Source organism: Typopeltis vanoorti, chromosome 6 (genome assembly GCF_054136105.1).
Source record: "Typopeltis vanoorti isolate ZY-2024b chromosome 6, IOZ_Tvanoo_1.0, whole genome shotgun sequence".
Taxonomy (NCBI): domain Eukaryota; kingdom Metazoa; phylum Arthropoda; class Arachnida; order Uropygi; family Thelyphonidae; genus Typopeltis; species Typopeltis vanoorti.
In genome coordinates, this window is record NC_143554.1 from 128194070 (window position 1) to 128215314 (window position 21245).

The 21245-nt window shown below is 35.0% G+C and overlaps 1 protein-coding gene across 1 annotated transcript in view; it reads left to right on the plus strand.

Moving 5' to 3' along the window:
- Fkbp59 (FK506-binding protein 59kD) overlaps positions 1-21245 on the plus strand; it is a 63303-nt gene that overhangs the window by 40259 nt on the left and 1799 nt on the right. Inside the window, exons 5-6 of the mRNA XM_090393691.1 lie at positions 674-910; positions 6612-6800. Of these exons, the coding sequence (XP_090249817.1) occupies positions 674-910; positions 6612-6800 (426 nt within the window). The remainder of the gene's footprint in view (positions 1-673; positions 911-6611; positions 6801-21245) is intronic.

The following is a 21245-nucleotide window of genomic DNA, read 5'->3' on the forward strand; positions in this document are numbered from 1 at the left end:
GATGGAGGAATAGAGACAAATTCCACCTGATGTCTGTCAAATATAGATGGAAAGCCTCCTTCAAAGGGTGCATGAGGTGATCAAAGCCAAAAGTGGACATTACGATATTAGGGTTCGCTAGCTGGTATGAATTGTAAATTGCTAAAGTGTCCAGACAATTATTGGTAGATTGTGTAGATATATTTTGTCTAATTTTCTCTTGTTCTTGATGATTTCATGCCATTTTTATGACTTGTAGTCAGCATGCACACCTTTTCCCATTTTCACTATCCAATGGAAGACACTGACCATGTGAGACATCCAGAAAGCGATTTCTTCTGTTATAAGCAAAAGTTCAGATATTTTCTTCCAGATGGCATGAAGATAGAAGAGTGCTTGAGTAACTGATAAATTCGTAATAGATAGTTTCCACATGCTCAAGAAATGAAAATGTGTTTAAAAGTTTTATTCACAAAGATTTTTTAAATCCAAAAGTCTGCTGTAGTATACTCGAGCTCAGCAAGGATGTCATTTTTTAACTGCTCAAGGTAACTGAAGCTTAACAGAAAAGGTTTTGCAAAATTATGAATTCTGATTTATATATTTTAATCTGTTTTAATACACAGTAGAGTTTTTCATTAGAAGCAGGGAGGGGATGATGATATCAAGAACTAAAGAGGTGTTTTTTTTTCAGGCTGGCAAGTTCAATCTAGCATTAAAACAGTACAAGAAAATTGTCTCATACCTGGAATATGAAATGTATGATGGAGAGGAGGATAAGAAGAGAAAAGATGCTCTTCTTTTAGCTGGTCATTTAAATTTGGCTATGTGCTATTTAAAGTTACAAGACTTTGTTGAAGCTCTTAATTCTTGTGATAAAGCTCTAAAGCTTGATGCTGAAAATGCAAAAGGTCTCTTCAGGAGAGGACAGGTAAGAGTAATGATATCAGAAACTATTTTATACTTGCAAGTTAATTTCGCATGTTGCATGATACATTATTATATAAATTGTGCTTTAAGGAATGGTGTTTACTGAAGCTTGCTTATGAATTATATTCAAGTTAAAATAAATTTTCCTGCAGTACTTAGTCAATATATACATGTGCACTTAAAATGAATAATTTTCTAATGATTTTTTGTCTGAACTACCACAAACATCATTAAAATGTATGATAATTCTTCATCATCATCATCAAATTCCTGACATGTACCCTCAAGGGGTGTACAGGATATGGTAGTACTACATGAAAAATTTACATCATTACTAACTTCCTATCTACAATTTATCTCCAAATCAGTCTATTACATGTCAAGACTCCAATATTATCATTATCAGATCTTATATTTCTATCGTCTAAGGCACATTGTACTGTATCAATCCACCTATATCTTGGTCTTCCTCTGGGTCGTTTTCCTGCCAACCTGCCAGAGAACACTTGTTTTGCTAATCTTTCCTTGCCTATTCTGTTTAAGTGACCATACCACCTGAGATTAGCTCTGCTAACGCACTCCTGGATGCCGACAATGTCAAGTTCTTTCCTAATATCCTAATTTTTAATATGATATTGCCATTGATGCCATCTGTTCACGCCTCTAATCTTTCTCAGGACTCATATTCTTTGGTCAAGTGTTTTACTTCTGACCCAGCTCTTAGATCCATAAGTTTAAACTTGTTTGAACACTGTCTTGTATACAGTTAATTTCATGTTCTGACTAATTTCTCTCTTATTCCATACGAATTTATTCAATTGACTTCCTACCATACCAGCTTTGTTGATTCTGTTGTCTATTTCCATATTTAATTTACCATCTTCACTAAAAATCGTGCCTAAGTAACTGAAATGTTTTACTTGTTCCACAGGTTCCCCTTTCACAACAGTTGACATTTTCAACAATTCTACCTATTTTCATTGTCTTTGTCTTTTTAATGCTGACCTTCATATCTATTACAACAGTTATTCAATTTAGTCAGGGAGTCTTGCAAACTTGTAGCAGATTTATTCAGAAGTATAACATCGTCCGCATAAAGCAAAGAGCTGGCATTAACATCTCCAATTCTGATATCATGTTTAATACCACTTTCCTTCATAATGTGATCCAAAAAGATAATGAATAACAGAGGAGATAATGTACAACCTTGTCTCACACCAGATTTAACATTAAACCATCTTCCTGTACTTCCTTCAATTCTAACTGCTGACTTACAACTCAAATACAGACTAAGTATTGCTTAATATAATGCCCCCATTGACACCATATAACTGTAGCTTATTGAATAGCTTCTCTCTTGGCACCTTGTCATATGCCTTTTCCAGATCGACAAAACTTAAATACAGATCTTTGTTATATTCCCATGCTTTCTTGACTATTTGTCATAAAGTGAAGATCTGATCCTGACAGCCTCTATTTAGCCTGCCTGAATCCAGCTTGTTCTTCACCAAGCTTTTCTTCCACAATTCTTCTCAACCGTTTCTCAAGTATACGTGCATAGAACTTGCCAGGAACACTCAGTAGGGAAATACCTCTGTAATTCTCATATTCAGTTTTATTTCCCTTTTTTATAATGGGCACTATTAGAGCTCTACTCCAATCATCGGGAATTCGTCCCTCTGTCCAGGCTTTCTGAACTATGCAGTGCAGCCACTGTAAGACTTTTATACCACCATACTTCAGCATTTCTGGTCGAATATCATCTACTCCTGCTGCCTTTTCACATTTCAAGCCTTTGATGGCTTTTTCTACTTCAAGTATGGATATGTATTCCTTACTGTATGCCTGTTGATTGTTTTTTACCACTGTGCTATCACTGCTTGTTTCATGTAGCAATTTTTCAAAGTAATTACTGCATACCTCAAGGATATCTTTTTTTCTCCTGTTTTCATGTCACCTTTATCATCTCTAACTCCTTTTACAGCATTCTTTCTTCCATTTCTAAGCTTCTTCAACAACCTCCAGAATATCTTACCACCTTCTTGATATTTATTTTCTATGTTCTTGCGAAAGTCCTCCCATGACTTTTTGTTTAGCTAGTTTTACACAATGTTTTGCTTTCTTACATTTGTCTCTGTATTCTCTAAGAGCAAAAGTTGACTTATTTGCCAGGAACTTTTGATATGATTTCTTCTTTTCCTTCACTGCCTCTTTAACTTCCTGTGTCCACCATAGAGTCCTGATTTTTCTATCCTTGCAGACAACCTCACCACATGCCTCTCTGGCTGAATCAATTGGGGTTTTCTTCAAGGCTTGCCACTAAATCTCCAAGGTTTGGTTCCTGTTCTTATTTTTTCTTCAAGTAGATACCCTACAGGGTGCACCACGAGAAGGTGAGGATTGGACATTAGGTCAGAATCCCTGGTCGGTTCTCCACATTCCTTTAAAGCCTATCTGGAGGTCTCCTCTCAGTTATACAGCTTTGACCGTTAAGCACCCCATATGATAATTCTTTAATATAATATTTATTTATTGCTAACAGATGTTATTTAAATGATGTGAAATGTTATGTCATTTGTGAGGCTTCCTGAACATTTTTCTACTGGGGAAGAGAAGGGAGCTTGCTTTTGCAGCAAAGCAAAATGTCTGTAATATATATATATATATATATTTATTTATTTATTTAAAACTTAAAACATATATAAATGCTTTTGAATATTCTACTTATTTATGTAGAGTAGTTAAAATTTTGCATTACCTTGATGGCCTGTGTTTCACTCAGGATTTCTCCATGAGTGCAGGTCACAAAGATGCCTCCAACGATCTTGATCTTGAGCCTCTCTCTTCCATGTTATACCCATAGATTTCACTAGTGGATCTTCCCATCTTGTAGGTGTCTTCCTGGTTTTCTCTTTATTCTTGGTTGCCAGTTGAGTATTCTATATGTCCATCTGTTATCCCTGAGTTTGGCTATGAGACCTGCCCATCTCATCTTGCTTTCATATACTGCAGTTACCACATCTTTGATGCCTGATCTCTTTCTAAGAAAGAGATCAGGCATAAAAGTTCCATGTTTCTAACATGTTCCATTTTGCTGATGTTACAAATCTGCGTTCTATTGCATGCTGTTTGGAAAGGCAGAGGAGAAGATCTCTACTGTATTAGGCTTAATACCCAAAAGGAAGATGGTAGAGATCTTATTTAAGTCCAGTAAGTAATTGTGGGTTCCACAAGCAAGTAGTTTCATGTGAGTGAAATAACACTATCACAAACTGTTCTTTTGTAGGACGGGTATAGCTTGTTTTCCTCCCTATTGTTATATACTTTGCTATTTTGCTAGCAAAGACTTACTTAAGACTTAATAGGACAGCATTTCTTGGAGCCTGTTATATCTTAGAATATACAGTATCTTTTTATTTCCCTCTGGTGGGTGATAAGTTGTAAACCTGTCCATGCATTAGTGCTGTGAGTAGGCTAAGAAGTTGTGAATCCAGAAATCCTGATTTAGCTTTTAATTTTTCAGGAAATGACAATGTATACTAGAATATTAAGGCTTCATGGATCACAAAACAGGCAACTAAAGTAGGTCCTAGAGTCTAAAAGTGCCTCCTAGTGAACTAAATTGGGTTGTCTTGGCTATTGGGCTAATGTACTTAGAATGAAAGATTCCCAAATTTGGGGCAGTCTCATGCACTCAAATTTGTTGAGGTTTGGTAAGTTGTTTTAGAGCTGAGGCTGATTCCATGAATAATCTTTCATACTTATATTTGCTGCGGTGTAGTAAAGTGGCTTCCTTCCAGCGTATTCTGTGGTGGGTGTCCATTGCATGGTCAGCAAGTCCTGAGTGGCTGTATTGGTGAAACTGGATGTAGGCTTTGTGTTTGGATATCCTGATATTAGCTGTCTTGCCTGTTTGGCCATAGTAGGACAGTTTATAGCTGCAAGGGACCCAGGTAGGTCTAGGGGAATTGGCTGGTCTTTGGTGGGGGATACCAGTTTCTTATATGGTTTGTAACAGGTAGCAAGTCATATTTTCTGAGGATTTTTGTTAGCTTTTCGGACGTATCCTGGATATAAGGAATGATGATACATTTAGAGTAATCTCTGTTATGAAGGGGAAGTAGAGGGGTTGTGGTTAGCTGGTTTTAATATTTTTTGGGGTTGTAGCCATTGGCTAAGAAAATGTTAAGGATATGGTTAAGTTCACTAGTTAGGGCATTGTTATCCGAACTGATTAATTTTTCCTTGTTATATAGCCTATGGATTTTATAATCCATATTGTTGAGGGGGGGGGGGAATGGTGTGATCTGGTGAATGTATCCATCAGCCAGGGTGTCTAGGAAAGGGAAATTGTTTAAGTATGTTAAGAAGTTATGGAGCGTATCCAAGCCATGTGGCCAAATAGCGAACACATCATCCATGTAGTGTAGCCAAACAATGGGTTTTTGTGGGGCTTAAAGATTTAAATATTTTTCTTCTACGGTCTCCATAAAGAAGTTGGCCAAGGGTAGAGAGAGAGAGAGAGTGGAGAACCAATGACTGTCCCCTCTATCTGTTTGTAGAATGTTCCGTGGTGAACTGAAATATCGGGAAGAAATTTGGCTTGGATGAGGTCTAAGGTATCTTTTGAGTGGGACATTGGTGAATAAGGAGGAGATTTTTTTCAGTGCTAAGGCAAAGTTGTGGCCAAGTGCACTGAGTGCTTCAGGGTAAAAGAGGAGAGGTTTATTACCGTGTTGAGCAGTAATTGAGATTCGGAAGCTCAGTTCTTTTTTAAACTTTCAAATTGAAGCACTCAAGACATTGGAGAGGATTGTTCAAAGGTTGTCGTTCAGTGTGGTGGTAAGCTCTTCCTCTAATGCACGAATAGCCTTGTTGGTGTCAGCCAAGAGAACACGGGTGGCGGCAGTCTGTTCCCATACAAGAGCGAAGCTAGTGCGATTTAGTTATCTTGAAATCTTCAGCTTTAATTTGCCATGTTGACTTGCCTTGCGTGTGATCAAATCTCCATGGATGATCGTAATTCTTGTAGATAAACTTATGCATTGGTTATACATAGCTTTTAATTTTTCAGGAAATGAAAATGTATACTAGAATATTACTTAAAAGCTTTAATCAGTATCTTCCTATATTTCAGCAATGTTACATTGCCATCTTCAGGGATCACAAAACTATGATATGTGCACGCAGGCAATAAAAAATGAGGCTGAAGGCGGCAACTGAAGTAAGTCCTAGAGTCCTAAAGTGGTCTAAATTGGGTTGTCTTGGCTGTTGGGCTGATGTTCTTAGAATGCAAGCTTCTCAAATTTGTTGAGGTTTGGGAAGTTTTTTAGAACTGAAAAGTTCTTTTAGAGCTTTTTTGATAAGTAAAGGCATGATAAGTGATGTGGGTAATATGTGGCCACTCCTCAACTAGTCCTGGGAAGTCACTCTTAAGAATATTGTTTTCTACTTTTAAGAGTGCAGTTTCTATATTGCATGCTAATCATTATATTCTTTGATTTCTTGTTGTACATTAGTTAACTTGGTGCAATTTCCATATCTATCGATGCCTTTTCACATATGAGACAGAACTCTGTATTAGTCAGTCTCGAAAGCGTTATCTTCATTATTACTTCTGATATGTAAATTATAAATGCATTCCTAAGAGTAACTTAAGTCTGTTAACTACAGTTTTTGTTTGTATTTTTTTATAATACTAGGCACACCTTTCTATAAATGAATATAATTTGGCTATGCAAGATTTTCAAGCAGTACTTCAAGTTGATCCTGCAAATAAAGCTGCTCAAAATCAAATTGTAGTTTGCAGAAATAAATTGAAGCAGCAATTGGAAAAGGAACGTAAGACATACAGAAATATGTTTGAGAAATTTGCAAAGCAGGATGCAGAGGTAATTCATTTATTTTCATTACTTATATTTTGATAATTTAAATATTCAGTTATGACTATATTTGTTAGGTTTTAGGTGATGGTAAAATAGGTTCCTGGATTACATTATTTGATTAACCTAATTTTAATGTGTAAACAGCTTATCTGCCAATCTGTTGGCATTATTTTAATCTGCTTAATTAAGTGAAATAAGAATTGTGAATTTGGGATTTTTCAGAAAAACAAATAGAGATCTATTTTGTTTCACTTTGTTTGCTCAATGCATGTATATGTTAGGAAAAATTTTGTAGTGCTCTTGGTATAATGGGTTTTTTAAAGATCCATGCTTTAGAAAGTTTTGGAGTGAATAAAATGCCTTTTGAATTGGAATTGATACAGTGAACTCTTCTTGCTATAACAAATTACTGAGTTTCAGAACATCCATAGCATTAATGCTGTTCTAAAGGAATTCTCTACACTAAACATGCTCCTATAATAAACTGCTCATTTGGTCATACAAGTTATTGTGGGAAGAGTTTATCATTTTTTATCTCTGTAAAGAGATTGTTTTTTACACCAAGTGTTAAGTAATTTACACAACAGTTCAATCCAACTGGTACAATGACTTTTAACTTCATTCCTTTTAGAATCCAGGAAATTGGCTCAGGACTAAATAAAAAATATATACATTTAATGAAACTGAAACATTATATGCATTTTAAATAAAATTACATAAATAGCTAAAAAATTAATTGGATCCAAGGCTTCAAAATAAGTCTACACTTTAAGAGATTTTATTACTGGGTTGTTTAACATATATTTAATCATGTCTAGATTAAACACCTTGTTTTCATAACAAATTTTCACAACAAAATGTTAATCTGACTCAGTTTCTTTGTTAGGCCCTTTCCAAAAATATAAAATTTACTTCTCCATGGGATCCTTTTTTTTTAATCTCCCCATTTAGTATACACCTCCAATAATCTTTTCTGCCTCACTGGAGTATAAATATTCTTACCTCGTGTATTTCAGTATGATGCCAAATCATCAGTTCTTTACTAGAGAGGAAAAAGAAATTTTCTTTTGCTATTCATAAATAACATATCTAAAGTAGAGTTCACCATGTTAAGCCACTTTACAGTTTCAAATTTCACCAATTCTGTTGCTTTTTTTTTCAGTAGAATAATAAATAGATCTGGCATTCTTTAGACAGAAGACAAAACTTTCCATTCAGCATTTCTTCAAACCGTGAATTAGAACATGTACTCAAATATCTTCTTTTATTTACTAAACCTTTTTTGACAGTCAACTTTTCTAGTTTAAAGATTCACAATGCTACAGTTCCTTTTTGGAATCTTCTGTTAATATTCTCTCAACTGTCATGTTTTCTTAAAAATTTCCTAAGGACAAAATTCTCTGGTTGCCATTCTTCTTAAATTTCCATTCTCTCTCTCTCTCTCTCTCTCTACTTGTTTTCTCCATTACCATGGTGCCGAATACTGTCTCTCTGTCAGCGGTCAATCACTCATTAATCTCCTCAGCGAGCATGCACACTTCATTTAAATGACAAGCGAGATGTTATGTAGTAATGGCTGGCATGTTGCCGTTATTAGCAAAAAGCGTCTTCACAAAAAATGACAGATATCATACATTTAATAATTGTGAACCTCAATAAAGAAGATTGAAATTATTACAATCTATAAGAATTTAGTTAGTACATCAATTTCAAATGCTTTACATTTTATTTTTGCAAATCAATAATGGGCAAAAGATCGACGTGTATGATCGGCACTTGCAATGTGCCGATCATACGTGTCACGAAAGCTACACTAATAATATACTAACAGAGAAGAAATTCTACAAAGATTCAGAATTGTAAATTATGACTGTTTTTATAAGTTGACTAGTATGATGGAGAATGGCATTTGCAGTCACTTTAATATATAAGGAGGAGAATATCTCTTGTTTTTAACTGTTCCCTGAAATTGATTTCTTCTCCTTTTTAGCTCCTGCATAATGATACTACTCTTCCATCTAATTTCTGATTTATCCTCCTGACCTTGGGTATATGGTCTGATATTGCTTCCTTGGCTTATCTTTTCACTGCTAACATCCTTTCCCTGTAGATTTTTATGCCACAGTACTTTCAAGTTTCCTCCTAAGCTTGTCATAATCATCTGCCTATGGTTCCATGTATACTCAACTGAAAATTCCGTATGCTCAAGAGAACATGATCACTCCCCCCCCCCCCCCCCGATCCACCACTCAAACTCCTAAGTCTCTTCCATCACATGATATTTCATGTGATCTCTTAAAGTACCCATAATTATTAAGATGCATATCTTCCATATCATCTCTTGTATCCACCTCTCCCCTCTTTCCTGGCCTATTAACAACCACCCACTATATATTTTGTTCTATTGCCTCTATCTCAAGATTAATTGAAGTGCTATCCACACACCTTTGTTTCTGATCTGCTCTTTTTGGCTGCAATTTGTCTGCTATCATCAGCAGATGAATTTTTTTCAGTCCTCCCTGAAAATATTATGCCCCTCACATTCTATCCCTATAACTACAAAACCTGTCAGCATATCTCACTAATGACTATAACTTTTTGAAGTTGCACCAACACACGCCAAAAACTCCTTATTCCTGATACTTCTAGCAGTGGTATACATAAAGTGTAGCATCCCCTTAGGTCCCTAACCACTTTTATAGCTTGTGTTCACTACCCTATTTGATTTTGGTCTTTGAGAGACAGAATCTCTCATTTTTTGATAATATCACACTTGCTTCATGGGTGACTGCATATATTTGCTTGCATTCACCCTAAACGTTTAGGCTTTCATGACTGTGCTTCCACACTACATTCCAAAGCATTCTCTGCAAACCCAACTCCAAATCCATTTAAGTGCAGTCCATTACCATAACATATAAGTCCTTCCCTTCATCGAATTCAGTCCATATGTCTATGAACTCCACACCATGTCTTCTACATAACCTATGCATAGATTCATTTGGGATCATTGTCCTCTTTTTACTTACCTATATCATAGTGTGGCAGCTGACTTGCAATCCTTACTTTTTCACTCTTCTTCCAATATTGGAATTAATAAAATTTTTATTTTAATAACTTAAATAAGATACATGAGGCAAATAAAGTCCACCTTATTTAAAATTTGAATAAGTTAGACAATTGTTACAACAGTGTTCATATTAAAGTTTGTATTATCACTAATTAAAAAAAACACAAGAACAATTCTTACAGTAATTTATATTTTAACCAAGTCTTTAAAAAACACCTTGTGTGGACTTTATTAAACCATAGTAGTTTAATAAAGCCCTTGAACAAAATTAAATATTTAAAAAATAATATAATTATTTTTAAGTATTATTAATTTTAATCATAATTATTAGCTTAAGAACAGTCATAAGGGCATACAAATACACCATATTCTTCTTTGGTGAGACCAACACACTCTTCGTGGTACCATTTAAGACACCATGTGCATTGCCTCATATTAGCAACCTTTTCTTCTCTGCATCCATGGCAACACCATCCCTCTTTTGACACTCTGTTTGTTCCCTTATTTATTTTTTTTGGTTCTTCCTGTTTTTTAGTGGCAGCCTTCTCTTTCTTACTATCCTTTTCTTTGAAAAGATCTTTGGTCACTCTCTGACCCGTATAATTTAACTTACCTTCGTGGTGTTGCCAACTGCATAATTTGGCTTTGGCATTAACTCCTGAAACGATGACTTCAAAGAGTTCTTTGTTTTTAGATTTGCCAATGGAATCTCATCATCGGAGTTATCTGAATCACAAGATGGAGGATTAGGACATGTTCTTACAGCTCGAGCAGGATTCAAAAATTGAGCTTTACATTTAGAAATTGTTGGGTTTCTCTTTAAAAATAACTTTAACCAATCTTTTCCTGCAAGGCCACTTTCTTTATTGAAGTTATTCCTAATTTCATTTTGTTCACAAAATATAAAAGTTTGCCCTGCATATATAGCTTTTGGAGTTAAAGGGATGCCAATTTAAGCAAACTTTACTATTCTTTCTACCAAGTCTTCTCTTGTTCTTTTGTTAGTACAGTATTTCTTCCTAATCTTCTCGTTGTCTTCTCTGTCTTTAAATGGTTCCTCAATGTTCTTCTAGGTACTCCATAGCGTTCTGATGCTGCACGTTATGATATTTGTCCTCTTTCATAGCTGCTTTTAGTCTTTCATCAGTCCAAAGAATCCGTTTCTTCTTAACTTCTGACATTTTCAGAGGCCTTTAGCAATAAAATAAGTAACTATTTTGAGCAGTCACCAAAAAATAAAATCATAAATTATAGCAGTTTAATAAGGCCCATCAACAAATTTACTGGGCCTTATTAATTGCTGCAAACTAGATTAGATCACATCTATTTTCACGTAAAATATGAATTCAAATCAATTAAAACATTTTTTATCATAAAACAATGTTGAAAGAACAATTTAAATATAAAAACAATGCGAAAAGAACAATATTTTAAATTAAAACTTATGAATTATTGCGGTGTAATATTATTAAACGGGAAGACACAACAGCTTCCCATAAAGGTCTAGGTCAAACTGACACAATACACTCGCTAGACAACATGGCACCACTGATTTGCCATTGCTTATTGCGTCCTCTGTGTGTGTGTGTAAGAAACCAAACTGGCGCAACTTACTGTAAATGTGATTTTTTTTAAACTGGCTTTATTAGACACTGGGTTTTATTTGCCTCAGGTATTTTATTAATAATTTATCTGAGCACATTTTTGTTTCATAAGCCAAAACAATTAACATCAATAAGATAAGTATTTTCAAAGCTATTAAATTTTTTTTCTCAAGTTTTCAAAAGGCTTCAAATTAGACTACTTGAACAGATGGGAATTCGGTGGCATTAAGAAACATTTACCAATAAATTACCAGTACAGTAATGAGGATATGAAGCACCTGTGGCAAGTGTATAACTTGCACCTCCCTAAACCAAAAATGACAGAAATTTTGAAAAATTTAAATGTAACAAGTTAAATTTTACTAAATGCAATATGTTAAATACTTGCTATTAACCCCATCAAAATGAGTTGCAGTGTGTTGCAGAATTTGTGTGTCTAAAGCGGCGTATTGCCGAAATTTAAAAATGCAATATAAAATAGTGGACTTTTATATCTATTTATTTATTTTTATTTTTTGTTTTGCACCTGTGGTGGGCACCTCTTTTGCCACGCACTGATTACTGCACTGTAAATTACTACTAAATGAGCTATTATTGTATTCAAATGTATATCTCCTGTACCTTATTCTTCTGCATTACAGTAATTGTGTAGAATCTTCTGCAGTAATGTTTTAAATGATGAAATGAAAGTATTTATCATGTTATTACAAAGAATATCAGTAGAAACAAATTGGCTTTAAAATTATTTTCTGTCTATATAGTCTATATGAAGCCACTAGAAGCAGCTTATTGTGTTACTTTTCAGAAAGAAAGAAAGATGGGGTGAGCAAACAGTGTCACTGGAATTAGCAGAGTTCATTCCTTATGTTTAAACTTATTGGGCAGTGAATAACTCACTTTACTTTAAGCACAGTACGTTAAACATCTTTCTGATATGTGAACCATGTGAACGAATTTAAACCCAGGTGGGTAACAAGGAAGGTAGAAGCATTTACCCAAGGAGAACATTGATGGGAGTTAAACTAGTGATGGTGGGAATACTCCGATAGCATCAGCAAATTTCTAAACATCCATAGTACTGTACCTCAGATGCTGTAATTGGCATTCAAGAAATTTTTAGAGTTAAAACAGGTTTCTACTCGTGCAAAAATCAAACGTGTCCAAAATCTGCAGTAACTGGAACACTTCAAGATGACTTCATATAAAACAGATTATTCTAAATGATCATCCATGTTAGAATTATAAAATTAAAAAAAAAATTTTAAATGAAGTTTAATGTTCAGACACTTCTAAAATATTTTATTTTAATATATTATTGTATTGCTAAAACTTGATAATATGAAAATGGTCACGAATTGAATTTAATTATTTAGAATGATGTATATATGACAGATGATAGTGCTTACCACTGTGTACATCTTAGCAGAACAATTCTGAAACAGAAAGGCAATTTTCCTTTTTTATGTGTGCTTTCACTTGTGACACAAGATGACAATAAACTATTTCTTATAATAGATGTTTCATCTCCAAGAATTTTCTCAGCCTAGTTGCAGATTCCCCATGCCTCAGGAAGAGATTTTTGTTTTATTTTTGAGTGCAAGACTAGAACAAGTTTTTGAAAGATGTCTGTGAAGTATTCTGCAGCTTCAAAATTAGAAGGCAGACTTTTGGAATTTTGCAATGTATACATAGAATTGAGGAATTTTTTTCCTTTTGATAATACAAGGTGATGATGCATATTATCTGAGTTGACAGGGGGAAAATAGTAAGTACATATGCATACTATATCTATAAGCATAAATAATAGAAAAATGAAACGTGAGAGAAGGGGGAAAAAATGCTGAAGTTTTTGTTTGGAACAAACATGAAATTTTGAATATGAAGATGATAGGGGAAAAGTTATAGAAAGCATACAAAACATAAATAGCAAAGAAACTGAAGTGCATGAAAACAGCATTCAGAAGAATGACTGTCAGTTAATAATGAATTATGTACCTTGAATACTTTAAAACATATATAGCCTAAAGAAATTACTAATAACTATAGGCTGTTAACAGGAAATGAAAGTTTATACAAGGTACAGGATATTTCAGTTCTGGTACACAAATGGCAAAAAACAGCACTATATATATATATTAGTATATATATAGAAATAGACCATATGTATAAATGCTTATAATCTTTGCTTTTACAAGTCAGAATAAACCGATATTTCATAGCTCACTAATAGCAGATAAGAGAGAGAGAGAGAGTCTGACTTGGAAAATTAATGAAAAGAAGAAACATCGATAATATTGCATAACTGTGTTCTGCAAACCAAAAATGCAGCATGTATAATACCATAAAGTGTCAGCTTTACAAAAATTGGTAAAAAAATAATTTTAACTGTATTATTGACTACCACATACACATCACTTTTTTTTTAAAATAAATAAAAGGAATGGTTAGAGCTAAAGAAAAGCTCCGTGAATTTGGTTTTGAATAGCTGCTACATATGTTAATAAATTTAGAATTGAGAGAAATTACTGATTTCAATTCTAAACAGTAGCTGTGATGGTATTTGTGTAAAAGGCAAACAGAAGAAAATAAACATGTCTAAAAGAGGAGTGATCATTAATCTAATTGCTGTTCTCTGTACTGATTCAGATATTCTTAGGGAACTGTTACAGACATCACTTAAATATGAGAACAGTATTCAGTAGGTACTAGATTTGCAATTTATAGTGTTGACAGCTGTTCAGAGGTAAAGTAATGCCTTGAACTAAAGAAAAAGCAAATTTTTTTATATGCTGAATATGCAAATATGTTTATGCCAACTATTTGCATTTATCTCTAGAAAAGAAACATAATCTTGTCAGAAATTACTGATGTTCTCGGAAATAAAAGTGCAAAAAATGAGGATTGAGCAATTTTCTTCAAGAATCCAGAAGTTTCTATTTCTGTATGGGGGATATTTAAATAGTGCAAGGTTTGTTAAGTGCATAAGAGTAGTGAAGTGTACTGTCATCAGCAAAACTGTTGTATTTGCATTTAAATTAGAGAAAATAGTTGATATAAAGAAGAAAAAGGCAGTGAATGAATAGAGCCTCTTGAAATACCATTATTAGTTTTAAAGTTCAGGTTAGATTTAAAGTAAAGATCAAGGAAAAGAAGGAGTAGCCATAGTATTCAACACTAAATACGAGGCTAATCTTCTTGAATGGCAGACAGTCTCAAGTAGAGTGATGTGAGCAAATATGAGAATGAGGAACTGGACAATGAGACTTATTTGTGCCTATGGTCCCACAGAAGGTTCTACTAAGATAGAAGTGGAGGAATTTTTTGATGCTTTAGAGAAAGCAGCTGACACAATGAAAAAGGAAAAGTTGGTCTTTGTTAGGGATCTAAATAGCAGAGTAGGAAATAATTGTTCAGACATACAAAAATATTTTGGGAAAATTTGGAGAAAAGAGCAAAGCTAATAATAATGGCAAATACCTGTTGGATTTCTGCTCAGGACATTGACTGGTTATTACTAACACCACGTTTCAACATAAAAATGTGTACAAATTCACATGGAGAGAAGAAGCAAGGAATAAGAAAAGTCTCATTGCTATGTTATTGTTGATAGCGATGTCTTCTCCCTGGTGAGGGACACCAGAGTGTACAGAGGATTTGAAATTGGAAGTGATCACTATTTAGTCTTGAGCAGGATAAAATTGAATTTCATATTGAAAAGAATAACATGTAAGAAGTTTGACGTGTGGACAGACTTATGTGTTCGTCGAACATGTTGTTTATTATTTTAACGGTATAATAGAACACAGAAACTAAGTAAATAATTAATTTATTAACTTGATGCTGATATTTCGCTGTTGTTATAACCAGCATCTTCAGAGCACAAAAACACTGTTTGTCACAATACGCGAGACTAAAACAACATGGTGTACTTAAACAAAATTGTAGCAGCAACACAAAGACTAGAGTCCTGATTTTGGTGCCCTCTATCTGGAAAAAAAAAAAAAAAAGTAAGGGTAAGGTGTTTTGGGTAAGGTGTTGTAAGATGCTTTTTGCAAAAAGCATCTTACAACACCTTACCCTAAAAAGCTCAGACTTAATAGTAAGCTTTGACATCACTTCACTATTCACAAATGTACCACTAATAGAAACCCTCAATCTACTGAAGTCACACTTCCCCCCAGATATATTTGAACTATTCAAATTCACAATACATGCAGGATATTTCACATGGAAAGGGAAAATATACAAACAAATTGATGGTACAGCCATGAGCTCCACCCCCCCCCCCCAGCCAACTTTTACATAGAACACCTGGAAAAACAAGCAATCAATACAGCCACTCTCAAACCAACACTTTGGCTATGCTATGTTGATGATGTGCTTGCTATTTGGCCACATGGCCCTGAGACATTGAAAACATTCTTAGCACATTTAAATAGCCAACATCCAAAAATCCACTTTACTATGGAACTGGAAGCCAACAACTGTCTGCCCTTCCTGGATACACTCATCACACGTCTCCCAGATGGTTCCTTATCATTTTCAGTTTTTAGAAAACCAACACATACAGGCAGATACTTACACAAACAATCACACCATCATCCTTCTCAACAATATGGCATATTAAAAACGCTAACCCATAGAGCGAGAGCAATCTGTTCCAATGACAAGGCTCTTACTCTTACTTACTCACTTACGCCACACCTTCTTGGCCAATGGCTACAATCCACATAAAATAAACAAAATACTAAACACTCCTAAGAAACCCCTCCCACCATCCACCACAGAGAACTACAACAAAACAGTCACCATCCCTTACATTAAAGGCACATCCGAAAAGATCTCAAGAATTCTCAATAAACATAAACTACGCACTACATTCAGACCATGTAGCAAATTAGCCACCCTCATCCGCTCACCCAAGGACAGCATTCCTCCTCTATCACATCCAGGAGTCTACCAGGTACCCTGCTCATGCAATCAAGCCTACTATGGTCAAACAGGAAGAACTGTGAACATCCGCATCAGCGAACATAAAAGATACGTCCGGAATTATCATTATGGGAAGTCGGGCCTAGCAGACCATGCTCTGGATACCCCTGCACACAGGATCAACTGGAAAAACACAAAAGTACACACAGAAACCCGTATAAATCAGAGAGATTGTTCTTAGAGGTGACAGAAGCCCTAAAACACACTCCAAATCTCAACAAATATGGCTGTATTAACTTGCCGAAGATCTGGGAGACAGTCATATTAAGAAAAAACTAGCACTTTTCTAGGACTCTAGTAATATATGATAGCTCTTTTTTTTTTTTTTTTCAGATAGAGGGCGCCAAAATCAGGACTCTAGTCTTTGTGTTGCTGCTACAATTTTGTTTAAGTACACCATGTTGTTTTAGTCTCGCGTATTGTGACAAACAGTGTTTTTCTGCTCTGAAGATGCTGGTTATAACACCAGCAAAATATCAGCATCAAGTTAATAAATTAATTATTTACTTAGTTTCTGTGTTCTATTATACCGTTAAAATAATAAACAACATGTAAGAAAGTTTTAAAGCGAATAAAAGTTGAGCAGTTCTCAGATGTGACCTGTAGACTAAAATACACAAAGACTATTGAAGAAAAAAAGAAAACAGCAACCAAACCTTGGAGATTCAGTGGCAAGCCTTGAAGAAAACCTTGATTGATTCAGCCAGAGAGGCATGTGGTAAGGATAGAAAAATCAGAACTCCATGATGGACACAGGAAGTTAAAGAAGCAGTGAAGGAAAAGAAGAAAGCATATCAAAAGTTCCTGGCAAATAAGTCAGCTTGTGCTCTTAGAGAATACAGAGACAAATGTAAGAAAGCTAAACAGTGTGTAAAACTAGCTAAACAAAAGTCATGGGAGGACTTTGGCAAGTACATAGAAAATAAATATCAAGCAGGCAGTAAAATATTCTGGAGGTTGTTGAAGAAGCTTAGAAATGGAGGAAAGAGTGCTGTAAAAGGAGTTAGAGATGATAAAGGTGACATGAAAAGTACTTCGAAAAATTACTAAATGAAAGAAGCAGTGATAGTGCAGTGGTAAAAAACACTTAAAAGGCATACAGTCCAGAATACATATCTATACTTGAAGTAGAAAAAGCCATCGAAGGCTTGAAATGTGGAAAGGCAGCAGGAGTAGATGATATTCGACCAGAAATGCTGAAGTATGGTGGTATAAAAGTCTTACAGTGGCTGCACTGCATAGTTCAGAAAGCCTGGACAGAGGGACGAATTCCTGATGATTGGAGTAGAGCTCTAATAGTACCCATATATCAAAAGGGAAATAAAACTGAATGTGAGAATTACAGACGTATTTCCCTACCAAGTATTCCTAGCAAGATTTATGCAAGCATACTTAAGAAACGGTTGAGAAGAATTGTGGAAGAAAAGCTTGGTGAAGAATCCAGCTTGTTCTTCACCAAGCTTTTCTTCCAGGCCAAATAGGGGTTCTCAGGATCAGATCTTCACTTTACGACAAATAGTTGAGAAAGCATGGGAATATAACAAAGATCTGTATTTAAGTTTTGTCGATCTGGAAAAGGCATATGACAAGGTGCCAAGAGAGAAGCTATTCAATACGCTACAGTTATATGGTGTCAATGGGGCATTATATCAAGCAATACTTAGTCTTTATTTGAGTTGTAAGTCAGCAGTTAGAATTGAAGGAAGTACAGGAAGATGGTTTAATGTTAAATCTGGTGAGACAAGGTTGTACATTATCTCCTCTGTTATTCATTATCTATATGGATCACATTATGAAGGAAAGTGGTATTAAACATGATATCAGAATTGGAGATGTTAATGCCAGCTCTTTGCTTTATGCGGACGATGTTATACTTCTAAATAAATCCGCTACAAGTCTGCAAGATTCTCTGACCAAATTGAATAACTGTTGTAATAGATATGGTATGAAGGTCAGCAATAAAAAGACAGACAATGAAAATAGGCAGAATCATTGAAAATGTCAAGTGCATTGTGAATGGAGAACCTGTGGAACAAGTAAAACATTTCAGCTACTTAGGCATGATTTTTAGTGAAGATGGTAAATTAAATATAGAAATAGACAACAGAATCAACAAAGCTGGTATGGTAGGAAGTCAATTGAATAAATTCATATGGAATAAGAGAGAAATTAGTTGGAACACTAAATTAGTTGTATACAAGACAGCGTTCAAACCAGTTTTAACTTATGGATCTGAGAGCTTGGTCAGAAGTAAAACACTTGACCTAAGACTAGAGACCACAGAGATGAGAGTCTTGAGAAAGATTAGAGGCGTGAACAGATGGCATCAATGGCAATATCATATTAAAAACGAGAATATTAGGAAAGAACTTGACATTGTCGGCATCCAGGAATGCATTAGCAGAGCTAATCTCAGATTGTATGATCAGTTAAACAGAAGGGGCAAAGAAAGATTAGCAAAACAAGTGTTCTATGCCAAGTTGGCAGGAAAACCAAGATATAGGTGGATTGATACTGTACAAAGTGCCTTAGATGATAGCAATATAAGGTCTGATAATGTTGGAATCTTGACAAGTAACAGACTGATTTGGAAGAAAATTGTAGATAGGAAGTTAGTAATGAAGTAAATTTTTCATGTACTAATCATATTCTGTACACCCCTTGAGGGTACATGGCAGGAATTTGATGAAGATGAGTTTAAAAGTTTGAGGATAAAGATTCATCTATCATCACTGATTATGTGCATCCTGGGAGGGAAGTGGGGGGGGGGGGTCTGTGGTCAGTTATACCATAGCAGTGGGTGGTGATTTGATGGTAGAAATTTGTTGTTTTTGGAAAAGGGTCATATGTAGGTTAATATCCATAGTGCATAATAGTTACCAGCAGAACAGGAGAGAATCAAAAAGGCAGTATATAAGTGGAGAAATGCCATCAGGACCAGGAGACTTCATATCCAGTTTGGACAGTCCTTCTGATTTCCTTCAGGAGGAAGAAATTGTGTGATTGGAATAGTAGGAGGATATTTACCAAGATTGTCTGTTAGAATTGGAGGAAAAATAAGAATCTAGGAGGTTGGTTTTTTTCTGTGAATGCTCTTTCTTGTGCAAAAAGGGGGTAGCTTGTAACTGTAGCAGGAGACCAGAAAGTATGACTACCATTTGGATGTGATGCCAGTTTCTTGCTTTTTTAACCCTTTCAAAATCAGTTTTGGATGTTGATAATTTACTTGCAACCATTTCAAAGTTTGGTATACACAGAAAAGAGAAGATAGAGATTTTATGGATGTTGCACATTTCTTGGGGAACCAAAGCTTAGATAAGGGACAAGGAGGATAAATGCTACCATACCAATGAGTGCTATAGTGATCTGTTCAATGCAAATGTGTTTATCAGAAAACTTAATAGTAATCTAGCCAAGAAAATGAGGCATAAAATTCAAGATGAAGATAAGCAATATATGAATGAGAGAGAGTTAGTGCTAATGTTTATTTTTCCATAGGAAAAGAAATGAGCTCGAGATTATGGTCTGAATTGTCTTGGATGAAGAACATCCACTCTACAAAAAAAAAAAAAGGTCGCCAGTGAGGAAGAGATCAACTGTTTGGAGAGTAATTAGCATTACCTGGTATTCATGGAGGTATGTGGACAGTTTGTATAAGAACATTTGATAGAATGAGACAAAGAGAAAATTTTAGCCAGAGAGGATTAAATTCTAAGTTGGAAATCCTCTGACACGGCATAACAGAGTGAACATGTGTGCAAATGCTGCCTTTGAAACCAAAGGAGAGAATGCAATTCTCTCTCCTTTGGTGTAGAAAAATTGAGATAAATGTGGATTGAAGCTGTAATTCGAGTTTGTTAGAAAAGCTGTGATTTTGCAGATCGGAAACAAAAATAAAAATCATTCAGATTGGCACGATGACCTCCATAGATTTGTGAAGCGAATCTGAAAGGCTTTGGTAGTTTTGTCTCTATTCACATGTAATCTGTTTCTCTTTGCTTGATGGATCATTGTTTGTTAAAACTTGGAGTGACATGAAATATAGTGTAATGAGTTCTTTACTAAGCCCCATGCAGAGAATTTCATCCAACTCCTCTGCATATCATAGTCTTAAAAGTGCCTCTGCATACAGTTAATTGGACTCATTCCACTCAAGCCTGGCAAGATTATCATCATCACTAGCTGATCTGTAAGTCTCCTGAAGTGTTTTCATTAGGTTCAGCCTAGTAAACTGTCTAGTATCAAGTCTGCAGAAGAATAATTTTAAAGCTGTACAAGAGGGAGTCCAGATATAGTTTCTGACCACTTCAAGAATTCAGTAAACTTAGTTGTGGTATTACACCAGGCTATGAAATATATCTACCACTTGCATAGTACCATATGTGATTGGTCTTTTCTCTGAGGAGCATGGACACCACTTCTCAATCTGCCAATATTAGTTTACTCATAAAGTTTCCTTTGATTTGATGGTTTATTCTTGGCTAGAGAATATATATACACACACACATTATGGGTGGGGGTCTGGGTAGTAACCCCACCCATAATGCATTGCAGTATACATCTTCTAGTGAGATGTGCTTTACATTATGGGAAAATACTAAGAATAGTGAAATGATGTTTACAATGAGTTGCCATGGTGTTGTATCATCTTTAGACTTGCACTTTGTTTCAGGCGCAAACTTAATTGTTTGCATACTTGGGATTAGGAGTTAAAATAATCAAGTTTATAAAATAACTTGGTTATCCTAATATATATATATATATATATATGAATGATTTAGTTGT